The sequence below is a fragment of the Mytilus californianus genome, unplaced genomic scaffold, assembly GCF_021869535.1.
Source record: "Mytilus californianus isolate M0D057914Y unplaced genomic scaffold, xbMytCali1.0.p SCAF_4, whole genome shotgun sequence".
In the NCBI taxonomy this organism is placed as follows: Eukaryota; Metazoa; Mollusca; class Bivalvia; order Mytilida; family Mytilidae; genus Mytilus; species Mytilus californianus.
Window position 1 is genome coordinate 118,684,793 of NW_026262690.1, and position 13,907 is coordinate 118,698,699.

Consider the following 13,907-nt stretch of genomic DNA (forward strand, 5'->3'; position numbering starts at 1 on the left):
ATTGTGTCCATAGGACACCATGCTCTGCTCACACTAACAAAACACAATTTCCATACTCAGTGAAAAGCGAAATCTGGGTCAATACCCGAATTTGGCATATATTTTAAAAAGTTACATCATAATGAATATGTGTAATAAGTTTAAAAGTTGTGAGACCACAACTTCAAGCTCAACTACATTCACCGGATATGGCACAGACAAACTGACAGAGGAATACAGACCAGAAATAATTATGCCCTCTACTATCGTAGGCAGGACATAAAATTATCTAAGTAATCTAATAAACATTAAGCAAAAAAGAGCAAATTTTTAGGGATGTCCAGTCATAAGATTGTATCTTTCATATGTATATTCCTAGTGTAATTATTTCTGTTAATTAGGGCCCCCCATTTTGTGGGAAAAATTTGGTTGATTATATAGGGAATCACTGAAGCATGACTGTAGCTGGCCCCCTATTTTGGCAGTCAGTGGGCCCCCTTATAAAAAGTTCTGGATCCACCACGGCTAATGCAGTATTGTTTAATAGCATTATTCTATACAAAGAGAGTTTAAGGGAACAGCCATTTTCGTTAATGTAAGGGCTAGTTTTTTTTTTTATTTCTGGCAAGTGGGAGTGACAACAATCCCATGAACTTGATTGGAGTGAGGCCAAGTACAGTGACAGGGTAAGCATTTAATTCTATAAAGGAACCAAGAACTGCATGCGTTGTTGTGCAAAGCCTACCCCACTTGTAATTCAAAGTGTTGGAAAACAGTAAGTAGGTGTCTGACTGACCCAAAAAGCACAAACACATTACAGATCATCATTATAACGCTGTTGACAAAATATGAATGCATTCTGTTCATTTGTAATTGAGAAAAGTATGATGAAAAATTTAATTCATTCAACATATTGAAAAATTTTAAATATTGTCAAAAGTGAGATGAAAAAATTTGTTTGATGAACAGACCGACAAACAACCAGACTAACAAGGTGATTGCAACATAACCACACTCTAAAATATTTACCAGCAATGTTCTGACCCTCTAAATACATTGATACAGACTAACATCAAAAATCTTAAATGATTTTGTAGCTATCCACACTGTTATATTGATTCATTGTTGGTGATTAACACCACTTTCAGCACTATTGCACTATTTCATGGCAGCCAGTTTTTATTGGTGGAGGAAGCCAGAGTGCTTGGAGAGAACCATGGACCTTTGGTAGGAAAATTGACAATCCTAGTCAATTAAGATTGGAGTCGAATACACCCACAGTTATAAGCTATCCACACTGTCTATAACATACTGTAAAGGAAAGATTGTCAAATGCAAGAACATAATATATCATAAAGGAATTGATAAAAAACAAACTTGACAGATTGTAACAAGTTCATTTTAATGTCATAACAATGGAAAACAAATATGGTCAAAATAGATTACACATTATTTTCAGATATTTTGGCTAAATCTGGTGATTTTTACAATGTACAGACATATCATGATCAATGACATTTCAACATTTAATTTATGAATATTTACTTACATTAACTTTATTTTCAATAAAAAAATGAATATCATTTTGTCTATTAAATTAAATAAAGAATTATCTGTGATCTGTAAATCGACTTGTTCTTTCTCTTGACCTTGACCTAGATTGTGACCTACAAAATAATATTACTAAATTAGAATTTACAGCCTTTATAAAGAATTTTTTTAACAAGAATACATCTTTGATACAGTATATATTATAGGTTTTTTTTTTGTAATTGTGTTTTTGCTATCTTATTATACCAATCTTTTAGACTTAAATCTTTTTTTTTTCCTGTACTGAGTTTCATTGTAAATTCTTTTATGTACGTTTTGTTTATAGTCCACAGATTGTGATTAAAAGTGGGAGGGTTGAGATTTCTTTAACTTGTCTGAACCCACTACATAGTCATGTGCCTGTCCCAAATCAGGAACTATATCAGTGGTTGTCTTATGTCATTTTTTTTTTTCTTTAGAATGTTTGGTGTTGATGGCAGATCTTTAATAGTTTCTGTTTAATCTATTCACAACTTTTTTTACTCTATGATATAGAAACACCTACCGGTATAGATGTCTTTTGGTGATTTGTGTTATTCAGTTGTTGTCTAATTAACAGTCAATGACTTTTACTTTGACCTCTTTACATATGACTTACCTTCGCCTCCTCTTTTGGACCAGAACCGGCTGACGATGGTACAATATCAGGACTTTTACTTTGACCTCTTTACATATGACTTACCTTTTCCTTCTCTTTGGACCAGATCCAGCTGGCAATGGTACACTATCAGGACTTTTACTTTGACCTCTTTCCACATGACTTACCTTTTCCTCCTCTTTGAACCAGATCCAGCTGGCGATGGTACACTATCAGGACTCCTGCTTCGACTTCGACTGTCATCACTGCTACTATCTCCTCTATCTCTATGTCTTTTTTCCCTCTCCCTCCGTCTCATCTCAAGAGCTCTAATTCTTAGTTCTTCCTCTCTGTCCTTATATAAAAATAATCTTACTATTAGACTTTTAAAAAACATTTCTCAACTGATGGTTGAGTTAGACTTAAATATTTCTTACCTCCCGTTTGAAGTTTAAATAGACAATTACTGTATAAATGAAGATATTGTTTTTAATATCAGGAAATTCAGAAATCTACTGTTGTTTTTAAGTTCAATCAATCTATAAATTGATGCCAAAATTACCTGTTGAACAACATTAAGTTAAGTAATCAAGATGTTATAGAATGGGAAATAGACTTAATTTTTCATATTGAGGGAAGTTTAACTCTAGTAATAACTTATTTAACACTCATTAATCTTCTTAACTATGAACAACTTACAAGTCGTTCTTGTTCAGATTTTATGGTTCTTTCCACTTCAGCCTTTTTGTCTGCTTTGACTAAAAATAAAACAAGCATATGTAATACAATGTCCACTACCGGCTGTAAAATTTATAATTTTGCGGGACAAGCATTAATTTAATACTGATGTAGTTGCAACTTCCCATTTAATTATTAATTTGGTCATAATATTCATCTAAAGATGCAGATATTGTCATCAACTGCAAGCCCAAACACTATGGCTTTTAGGTTTTTATTTCCCTAAAAGCTCGTATTTTACAGCAGTTTTTTATGTCCTACTCCTAGGGCCCTAACTTCTGCAAAAACTGCTAAACAGGAACAAAACTTAAACTTCGAAAACAACAAAGTGTGGAAACTGATATTTCCAAGCAATTTTCTATGTCAAACGGTCACAACTTCTGTAAAAAAAATAGCTAAACTAGAACAAAACTACAACTTGATCTGTAACTCCTAATGACTATATACCAAATATCTAATCAATAGATTAATGCATTACAGAAAACAGTGTGGAAAATCTTCTGGACAGCCAGATTAAATGAATGGTTTGGTGAATTGAGTAGAGCAAACCTATAGTTCTTTTCAACTTCATCTGTGGGAGGAAGCCTTACTGGAGAGATAAACTGGTGGATGGAAGGACAGAGTGAAAACCTATAGTCCCCTTCAACTTCATCCGTGGGAGGAAACCTTACTGGAGAGACAGACTGGTGGATGGGTGGACAGAGTGAAAACCTATAGTCCCCTTCAACTTCATCCTTGGGAGGAAACCTTACTGGAGAGACAGACTGGTGGATGGATGGATAGAGTGAAAACCTATAGTCCCCTTCAACTTCATCCATGGGAGGAGACATTACTGAAGAGACAGACTGGTGGATGGATGGACAGAGTGAAAACCTATAGTCCCCTTCAACTTCATCCTTGGGAGGAAACCTTACTGGAGAGACAAACCAGAGAATGGATGGACAGAGTGAAAAAATATATAGTCCCTTTCACTTTCAGGAGAATGGATGGACAGAGTAAAAACCTATAGTCCCTTTCACTTTCATCCTTGGGAGGAATCCTTACTGGGGAGACAACCGGAGAATGGATGGACAGAGTGAAAACCTATAGTCCCCTTCAACTTCATCCGTGGGAGGAGACCTTGCTGGAGAGACAGACTGGTGGATGGATGGACAGACTAAAAACTTATAGTCCCTTCAACTTCATCCTTGGGAGGAAACCTTACTGGAGAGACAGACTGGTGGATGGATGGACAGAGTGAAAACCTATAGTCCCCTTCAACTTCATCCGTGGGAGGAAACCTTACTGGAGAGACAGACTGGTGGGTGGAAGAATGGAGTGAAAACTTAAGTCCCTTTCAACTTCATCCCTGGGAGGAAAACTTACTGGAGAGAGACTGGTGGGTGGATGGACAGAGTGAAAACCTATAGTCCCCTTCACTTTCATCCTTGGGAGGAAACCTTACTGGAGAGAGACTGGTGGATGGATGGACAGAGTGAAAACCTAAAGTCCCCTTCAACTTCATCCTTGGGAGGAAAACTTTTTGGGGAGACAGACTAATGGACATACTGGTGGACAGATGGACGGAGTGAAAACCCATCTCTTCAGCTTCGTCTGTAGGGCTAATAAGGACAATATCTCCTTATGCTTTGAATCAAACAATAACCTTTCCCTACAGGCTACATTACATTTATATCTTTATTTCATTCCTCAATAAAACCTGGAATACATGTTTTATTGCACCTTGCTATATTCTCTCTTTTCTCTAAATCTTCATGAAATAAAAGCCCTAAGAAGGCACTCATGCATCTCACTCCAGTGTCATCAAATCATTAGCCATGAAATAAAATTTTACAACATTAGAATACAGGAATTTTATAAAAGTGGAGAGTCTACCATCCTTCAATACTTACAAGATTTGTTGAGAGCAGCCTGCATCTTCCTTTTCAGTTTCTCTTGTGGTGTTAATTTTGCCTACAAATTCATATTTAAATTGAAAATTGGTACAAATAGATTTTATACTATGAATGCAAATAAAGGATGCAAAAACTAAAGATAAATATTATCTTCGTGAGGTGAAAATAAAAACCTTTGTTGCAACTTTCCACTGATGTCTGTTATTTATCCATCATGGGATGTGTATTTGGGTTAAATTCATTAAGGGTGTTAGTAAGACTGTTCTTATCTAATACATGTAAAACTGTCAACGTATATTTGTTCCGCCTAACAGAAGTTCCACTGGAAACTTTGTTATAAACAATGTCATAATATCTGTTCCTGTTGGAACAAATATTCTATACTATTTATTCCGTAGGAACATATACTGTAATATTTATTCCAGTGGAAATAATATTCCAGAATGTTTTTTTCCATTTGAACTAATATTATGAATGAACTTCTATTTCGTGACAATACTGTGGATTCATCATCATTCATGGGATACAAATTTTTGTGATCTTCATTGGTAAAGCTGAACCACAAATTTAAATGTTTAACAAAGTACATATTTTCTAGAGGGTTGTATAAAGACTATGGCAAAACCTCGAAATAAATATCAATGATAATACATTTTTTCCTCTATCCACAAAAATTAGTACCCACAATGAATCCACAGTTAGTTTCTTAGGGTTACATATCCTGCTCATAAATCTACGTAGTTAAAATAAAATTAACTGTTCTTTCAGGGTTGTATAAAGACTACGGCAAAACCTCGAAATAAATATCAACGATAATACATTTTTTCCTCTATCCACAAAAATTAGTACCCACAATGAATCCACAGTTAGTTTCTTAGGGTTACATATCCTGCTCATAAATCTACGTAGTTAGAATAAAATTAAATGTTCTTTCATTTTGATCATTGGTTCATTTTTGCATTCTATAATGAATAATGAATTAAAATCTATCCTCTCCAATAAGCATGACCTTACTACTATGAGTTCAATGTCATTAAGATGTAAAACAAGCACATTGTTTATGAACAAAAATTAGAGAGAAGTGGTATGATTGCCAATGAGACAACTAGATACATACAAGTCACTGCATGTCTTATATTTTTGATTATATAGCTCTTCAACGGTTTCGGTTTTATACATCCTTGGCTTTCAAATATTCGACTTTGAGCGTTCCTGATGAAGGTAAACTAAGAAAAGCATTAAATTTATAACGTGTTGTTTTCATTTTATACAATGAACAAAATCAATAGGGTAAATTCAGCTATAATAGGCCCCTACATGACAAAGTATGTGACAATTCAAACCAAAAAACCAACAGCCTGATTCATGACAAAACAATAAATGAAAACAAAAATATAACATACAGTTACCTAGGACAACCACTGATTTTAATACAGGCTCTTGATTTTATTTCCTGTTCAAGAAAATATTATTGATGTCAATGGTTGAGAGGGTTTGATACTTAACAATGCTTTAAAAGGCAAATTAAATAAATGGAGAATGTGTACATAGGACACAGATGATGCCCCCGCTTGCATATAACGGTATAAAGGGGCATAACTCTAGAACGGTAAATGCCACCTAAATTCAAACTTAATCTGTCTTTTGTGGTAATAAGCATTGTGTATAAGTTTTATACATTTGGTTGAGGCAAACTTAAGATAGAGAACAGAAACTAATTTTGGGACAGACAAGGGTAACAATTAATGCGCCTTCTGCTGCAGCAGGGGCATAAATCGGTTATATTTCTAACCACTTTACCAAAGAACTTCTACTATATGAAAACTCATGCAAGCCAATGTTTCAGTAGAGTATAAATTATACCAAAACTCTGAAGGCTTTATGGGGGGTAAGTTCGTGAAGGTTTTATCAATCTTATCCATGTGACCTATGGTTCTCAAAAATACTACATGCTGATATAAAATTGATCTAAAAATTTGTGACCAAGTAAATTTTGCTACCCATTATGTATAAGATATTTTCTAAAAAGTTACATTTATTCAAGACATTACTTTTTTCCAAATAAAGATATGAAATCAATAAACTGCATAAAAACAAAGCTAAATTAGGGTCATTTCAACATTTAAGACAAATGTATCATATAGCTTTGAATATCCTCCAATTCAATACTAAAAATGTTGAACTAAAAAATTTGCTAATTTTAAACTGACTTTAGAAAATAAGAAGTGTATGTCTGACATTCAGTCAGATGGTCAAACACTCAACTTGTAAAGACAATCTGCTTGACCAATATAGAATAACTCTGCTTGACCAAACTAGAATAACTGCTGGTGTTGTAGAAATAATTATCAAACATTTGATACCAAAATAAAAGCTTTTATCAAATGAAAGGCAGTCAAACATATATTTCAAAACCTCTGAGTTAAATTCTTTAAAATTTTCTATTTTTCCCTAATTTGTGTTCTTTAAAAACACATACTAGAAACAGATATTAACACTAACAGGTTGAAATTTTACCTTATTAACATAAATATTACTTATTTTCAAATTTAATATTCTTACAGAACAAAAGCCTATAAAAGTCATAGAAAATTTAGACAATCTGAACTTTATCTGCTTAAAAATTTGTATCTAGACATCTAAGTAATACTTATATTTTGTTGTTACATATGAAATAATAGGTGAAAAAATGACTAGAAATCAAGTTCAAAGTGCCAATTCTTATAGACATGATAAAAATATTTCTAGATTCTCAAATCCGTACACCATTAAAGTTCCTATATTCTTTCAGAATTTCCTGACAAGAGTATATTCAAAAACCTCTTGCGTTTAACGCTTTGAAAATTTCCCTGAATTCATGAGGCATATATCAGATGTCCATTCGCCATCCTTAAATTTTTTTTATTCCTTTAAAGTATTGTTATTTACGGTTAAAAATAATATCACAAACAAATTTAAAAAAAGTTGGAAGAAAATCTAGAAATTGTTTTATTATGTCCTAAGCAGGGAGAACCAAAAATATTTGTTCTATCATTACATAGACTTCATTCTTACTGACTTGAAGGTTTAAAGATGCACTTTTACCAGGTATCTTGGTCTCAATTTTTGACCTACAAAAAAAAAACTCAATGTAAATCATATTATATTATAGATCCACTGCAAAGTACATGTAAATAGATGTTTTTTTTTTACATTGATGTAATTAACAAGTGATTTTTATTGTTGGTTGCTCAGAGTCCAGTGGCAAATTTCCCCTGATGCCCACAACAAAAATAATTAGGATGTGAAAGGTCAGTGGACCTGGTCAAAGGGGAGATAATCTTGATTGGCACAGGAAAACAAAGGAATAAACCCAAACACCTTTTTCAACTGTAAGTCACCTATCAGACTAGAAATGACTGCATATATATATACGAGGATACAGAAAATGCTAATACAATCTAAAGTATCTTTAATCAGTAGCTACCAAAATACTGTGGATTTATAATTATTCATTGGATACCAATTTTTATGGAACCACAAATTTAAATATTCAACTGATTGCACATATTGCAAGGGGGATTTATTTCCTTGAGTTTTGTTTTTTGTTGTTTTTTTTTTGCTACCATATCTTTTTTATTCCTCAGTGTGTTCTTTTTTCTTTTTTGTGTTGAGTTTTTGGGGTTTTCTTTTTCTTTGTAAGTTGGGGAGGACGCTTATATTTTTTTAAGACTCATATAATCATCTCCAACTAAATTAGTATTAATAGAGGGGGAATTTACCTCATAACAATAGAAAAATTAAGATACTATTGCATCCAAAATCTGTGACTTTTTTTCCACAGTTCTTCCACATATGCACTGTTATCTGTTCTGCTTATAATTTTTTTTCATGATTTTTCGTAAAATCTCATTAAAAAGCATGACTAATTTTCTGCAAATTTGTATACCTGATTACCAAAAAGTCTGATGTCATTATGACAAAATAACCAAATTTGAAATCCTTACAAAACTTTTATTTTTCAGTCCTTATTACACTGGATTATTATAATTTTGAAAGTAAAATTGATAATGCTAAATCATTCTAAATGTTGATTTTCCTCATAACTTCCTAAATGTGTGCATTTGGCACCTCTGCCTATGGTCTGTGCACATTTTCTTTTCTATCAGTTTACAAAACAAGAGTGCACACACTGAAATGTCCAGCCTATTTTATTGTCATGATGTAATTTTATGATTAAGGTCTAACTACAGGTATTACAAAAACTTTAAAACATTATCAATGATGAATGAAAATGAGTTCAAGATCAGATGAACCCTTGCTATACGGAAAAGAACACCTTAAGTCATTCTTGTACACTGAATATAGCTGATCTTTTGCTTATAGTAAATGAGAAAAGAACCTAATCAAGAAAACTGAACACTCATTATTAAACCATGAAAATGAGGTCACGGTCTGATGAAACCTGCCAGCCTTACAATAATTCTACACGATATTGTCTGACTGACATATAGGCCTCGCAATGATTCTCTATACCAAATATAGTTGTCCTATTATGCATAATAACTGAAAAAAATCATGTGTTAAAAACAAGTTTTTTAAGCAGTCACTGAACCATACATGATACAAAAGAGGTCAAAATCAAGATTTATGCAAGACAGAAACTTGGACCATAGTGCATCTGTATTCAACATATGAATTATCCAGCTCTTCTATCTTCTGAAATCTATAAGCTTTATACAAAGTAGTTAATGCTGTCACCATGGCTGCATCCATATGTTTTGCTTTCTGCAACATTTGTCACAGACTAGACAATAAAATGAGTCTTTTATGCTTATTCATCATATCATATGATAAATAATGCATATTTTATAAACATGGATTAACATGGATTAATATAATGCAAACACTACTAGCTTTATAGATTTAGAGTCACCTGAAAATTAAACAATGTGATTCTTACTTTGCATAACATTAGGTGCATGAAAGCAAAACCAACATTAGAAGCTTTTCAACAGAGATTATTTGAATAATTTTTTTTTTTTTGTAAACTAGATTTTTCATTACTCATTCTTCCATCATAGGCATACAGCCAATTATGTAGGGTATTTCATTTTCTTAAGCTCTTATCAGATTACTACTTTCCCTAAACAATTTATAATCAATGTGTGGTTCACTTGATCTCAATTTTTCATAGGTTAAATTCAATTATGATATAAATTTTTCATTGGTCAAATTCAATTATGATATCAATTTTTCATTGGTCAAATTCAATTATGATATCAATTTTTCTTGCCTTCCTCCGTTTCACTAATGTGACGTTCCAAACATGCTTGATAATATCTGATAGAACACAATCTTTTTCTTATAATCATTAGAGAACACGACTCCACCACAGTATCTTGTTGGATATAACAAGAATATGAACCTTGAGAACGCTTTCACAGCAATTTTCAATATAAATCATGAATGAATATTTCCAAGGGGAATAATTCCTTAAAAAATGATTAATCTGTACTGACTTTTAAATACTGATATAAACCCTTTCATTAAGTTTCATAAAAATCTGGCCAAAATCTTACAGTGTTTTGTTATGTTAACATATTTTGAACAATGCAGTTCAAAGAAATTAAAGAAATAATACATTTGCATATAAAATACAATCAAACAAAAGAACATATTTAAATACTATAATGCTTTTGAGCATAATGATTTTATTTTTTATTTTATCAAATTGAATAAATAACCAGTTCAAAAAAAGATTAAAATATTTTAAGAATTACAGAAAACAATGTTAGTAAAGGTGTGGTAAACAATAAAATAAAAGTATAATTGATTGATTTATTTTCAAATTTATAATACCTATTATTGAAATTGATGGATATTTTTGGGATGAGTTGGAAACTGTTTACAAATTTACCTTAATAAAAAACTACTTTTGTGGATTCGTTTATTTCCATGGATACCAATTTTTGTGGATTGAGGAAAACATGCATTTTTCCTGGATATGTGTTTCATGGTTTTGCTAAAGTCTTCATACAAGCCTATAAAAACTGGTTCTTTGTTGAACATTTAAATTCATGGTTTATTTATACCAATGAAATCCTTGAAAATTGGTATCCCACGAATAGCAATGAATCCACATTACTTACCGTTGACCAGAACTCCTATCATTATTCTTGTCATTCCTATCATTCCTGTCACCCCTGTCACCTCTGTCATGTCTGTCATGTCTATCATCTCTTCTGCTGTGGTATGATGTTCGGTGATCACTTTCAGACTCGCTTGACTTAGATGATAAACTTTCTCTTCTATAACGTTTTATAGGAGGTGCTACAACAGGCTTCTGTGGTGACCGCGACCTAAATAAATTATGCATTCAAAAAACTACTTCTAAGTTGATCTTAATTCAAAATATATAACTTTCTTTATTTTGGAATTTTAGCTAAAAATAGAGATAATTTTTTGGCCTTATCAAACAAACCCCTTTCAGGGAAGATTATTCAATCCAATTCAAGTCTATTGTCCGAATCTAGGAAATGGTTCTTTTAAAAAAAAAACAATTGTTTTTCAAGTAATTTTTTTCTATTTTTATCTTTCTACATCCAATCATTTCATTCGGTCTTAGCATTTTAAATTGATATACAGCAATTTCCATTTAATCTGTTTCTTACGGATCATATTAAAAGACTACATAAAATCCTAAAAACATATTCTAACTGAATTTCTGCAATACATCCTATTTTATTGAAAAGTTCAAATATTTGGATAAAATTTCTTGGTCAATCAAAAATCAAAAATTCAAATCTATCAGGTATCATTAATTCCATAAACATTTTAAAGCAATCAGTTACTTCCTAATGTTGAGGTCAACATGTCATTTAAGTCTGGATCTACTACCAATATTTACCTTGACTTAGAATCATATGACGATGACCTTGAAGAATACGATCTACTTCTGGATCTTGATCTTGACCTTGACACTGATCTTGATCTTGAACGTGAACTTGAATTACGAGATGACCTGCTGGAATATGAACTATGACTTGAGGAACGACTATAACTTCTTTTATGTTTTTCCTTCTCTTTTCTGGATCTTACTGTCGCTTTTTTTACTTTTTCCCTTTCTCTCTGATCACGTGACCTTGATCTTGAAGATGGTGACCGAGATCGTGACCTCCTATACTTTTTCTTGTCTTTTTTCTTTTTAGCTTTTTTATCCCTAAAAGCAGAAAACAAAACGTGAAATTTTTTTATCATATGATAATAGTTGGTTAATTTCTTTTTTTTTGAACTTTACCATTTTTTTTCATGTATTCATGCATGCATTTTTCATTGAAAACACATACGCTAAATCCCATATTGTTGGATGAAAACTTATTCATTGTAAATTAATATGAGAAACAACTGCAACGTTTAATAAATAGCCTGTAGATCCAAGAATGTGACAAGAAAAGTTCTATATTGATTAGGGCTACAAAATACTTCGTTATAATTTTTTGTTAAAAAAAACTCTAATATTGGCTAACTACAGAATACATGTATATGTATGAATGGTGGTGTATATTTTTAGTTCAGCAAAAATGTTGATTTATTTACAGTAGCTGAAGATTTACTTTTCAAAAGTTTATTTCTTTTCAAATATATAAAATGTGTGTGATATTTAGCGGTTTTTGTATGTAAAATGAAGATATTCATTTAAATTAATAGAGATCTATATGCTGAATAATTGTTGTAAGTGAATAAATAGACTAAAAATAAATTTGAAGTGACCTTAAGATTCAGAATTTCATTAACTGAAAATTACATTTGTTGGACGTTAAATCTTCTTTATAAATACAAATATTCATTTTCAAATCTTAAGTAATCATTAAACAATAATTTCTTAACCAACAAGAAAATTTTCAAAAAGAAAAATATTTCCAACAGGGGAAATAACTTTGACTTCTGGAAGACAGCATACCAAATAGCAAAGTTAAATATTACTGCCTTACAAACAAAACAATTGTTTGTTTTTATGCAGACTCACACAAGTTATGAAAACAAATGTTCATTTCTCCAAAAGCTTGTTATCAACACAGTTCTTTCAATGTCTTCTGTGTATAAATCTAGTCCACGTATCTATATTGTTCGCTTAGGCCATACGGTCCATTTTCTCTACATCTTTAATGTATGGGCACAAAAGTATTGATGTAAAAATGACAATTAACAGAATGATGGCTGTTTTTATGTAACTGTTCACCGATGGTCCCCAGAAAAACTACAATAAACACCGACCATTTATCTGTCTTATCAGTATTAGGGAGTGATGGCCCCTGAACTGTTCTTTCTTCGTCACTGTCACCTCCAAAACTTGTTATAAACAACAATTTGTCTTTTCTCTCTGGTGATCTTGATCTTGATTTGGAAGATGATGATGACCTGAAAGGACAAAATTGAATGAATAAAAGAATATTTAATTCCCAAGAGCATTAATATGACATGCTATGGCAATACATAATATATACACAATGGGATAAAAGAATCATAGCAGAAAACAATACAATAATAATATAACTAACAAACAATATCAGATCTAGCTTTCCATCCATTCTTCAAACAGTTAGAGCTTAATTGTAAGCAAACTAGAAGTAGCTTTCAATAAACAAGATAATTTAAAAGTATTCTGCCAAGAACAAAAATTGATTACTAGATAACAAACATTTACTTGAGACTATCAGATAACTATCAAAATTTCTGTAGACCATGCAAGTACTATTTGTTCGCAGAATATCAATTTTCATAAATATAGTAGTAGATCAAAACAACAATTTTAAATACTAAATAAAATGCAGAATTTCCATCGATTTGCTGTGTGCAAAAGTCTGAAACATATTGAAATCAAAGAAAAAGGTACAAGGTTTCAATGTATGTCAAAATATTGCCAATGTGACATCAATACTGTGGTCTCGATTTTTTCAATCTAACAAAAATAAATCCCAACAATTACTGATATTTACTTATTTCTTTTTTCAGGGTTTTCTTAAATTTACTGATGGAAATAGTAAATAGACTTGTTGACTGTGTGACCTTTTTCCTAAATCTTACTGCAAAAGCTTCAAATCAATGATTGATTGACGGTTGTTTCATGTCACATGATTAACATTACA

At 31.8% G+C, this 13,907-nt stretch overlaps 1 protein-coding gene across 2 annotated transcripts in view; it reads right to left on the reverse strand.

Annotated features, from left to right (window-relative positions):
• Positions 1-1,362: 1,362 nt before the first annotated feature.
• The window catches only part of LOC127699190 (CLK4-associating serine/arginine rich protein-like), a 37,010-nt gene continuing 24,465 nt past the window's right edge, over positions 1,363-13,907 (reverse strand). The window contains exons 12-19 of one of the 2 annotated variants that reach the window (XM_052202949.1): positions 13,036-13,179; positions 11,669-11,980; positions 10,911-11,120; positions 7,838-7,889; positions 4,777-4,837; positions 2,846-2,904; positions 2,335-2,501; positions 1,363-1,646 (exon numbers count right to left, since the gene is read on the reverse strand). In XM_052202949.1, coding sequence (XP_052058909.1) covers positions 1,589-1,646; positions 2,335-2,501; positions 2,846-2,904; positions 4,777-4,837; positions 7,838-7,889; positions 10,911-11,120; positions 11,669-11,980; positions 13,036-13,179 — 1,063 coding nt within the window. In that variant the 3' untranslated portion in view covers positions 1,363-1,588. Of the gene's footprint in view, positions 1,647-2,334; positions 2,502-2,845; positions 2,905-4,776; positions 4,838-7,833; positions 7,890-10,910; positions 11,121-11,668; positions 11,981-13,035; positions 13,180-13,907 lie in introns of those variants that run through there. The other variant, XM_052202950.1, reaches the window with a different exon arrangement.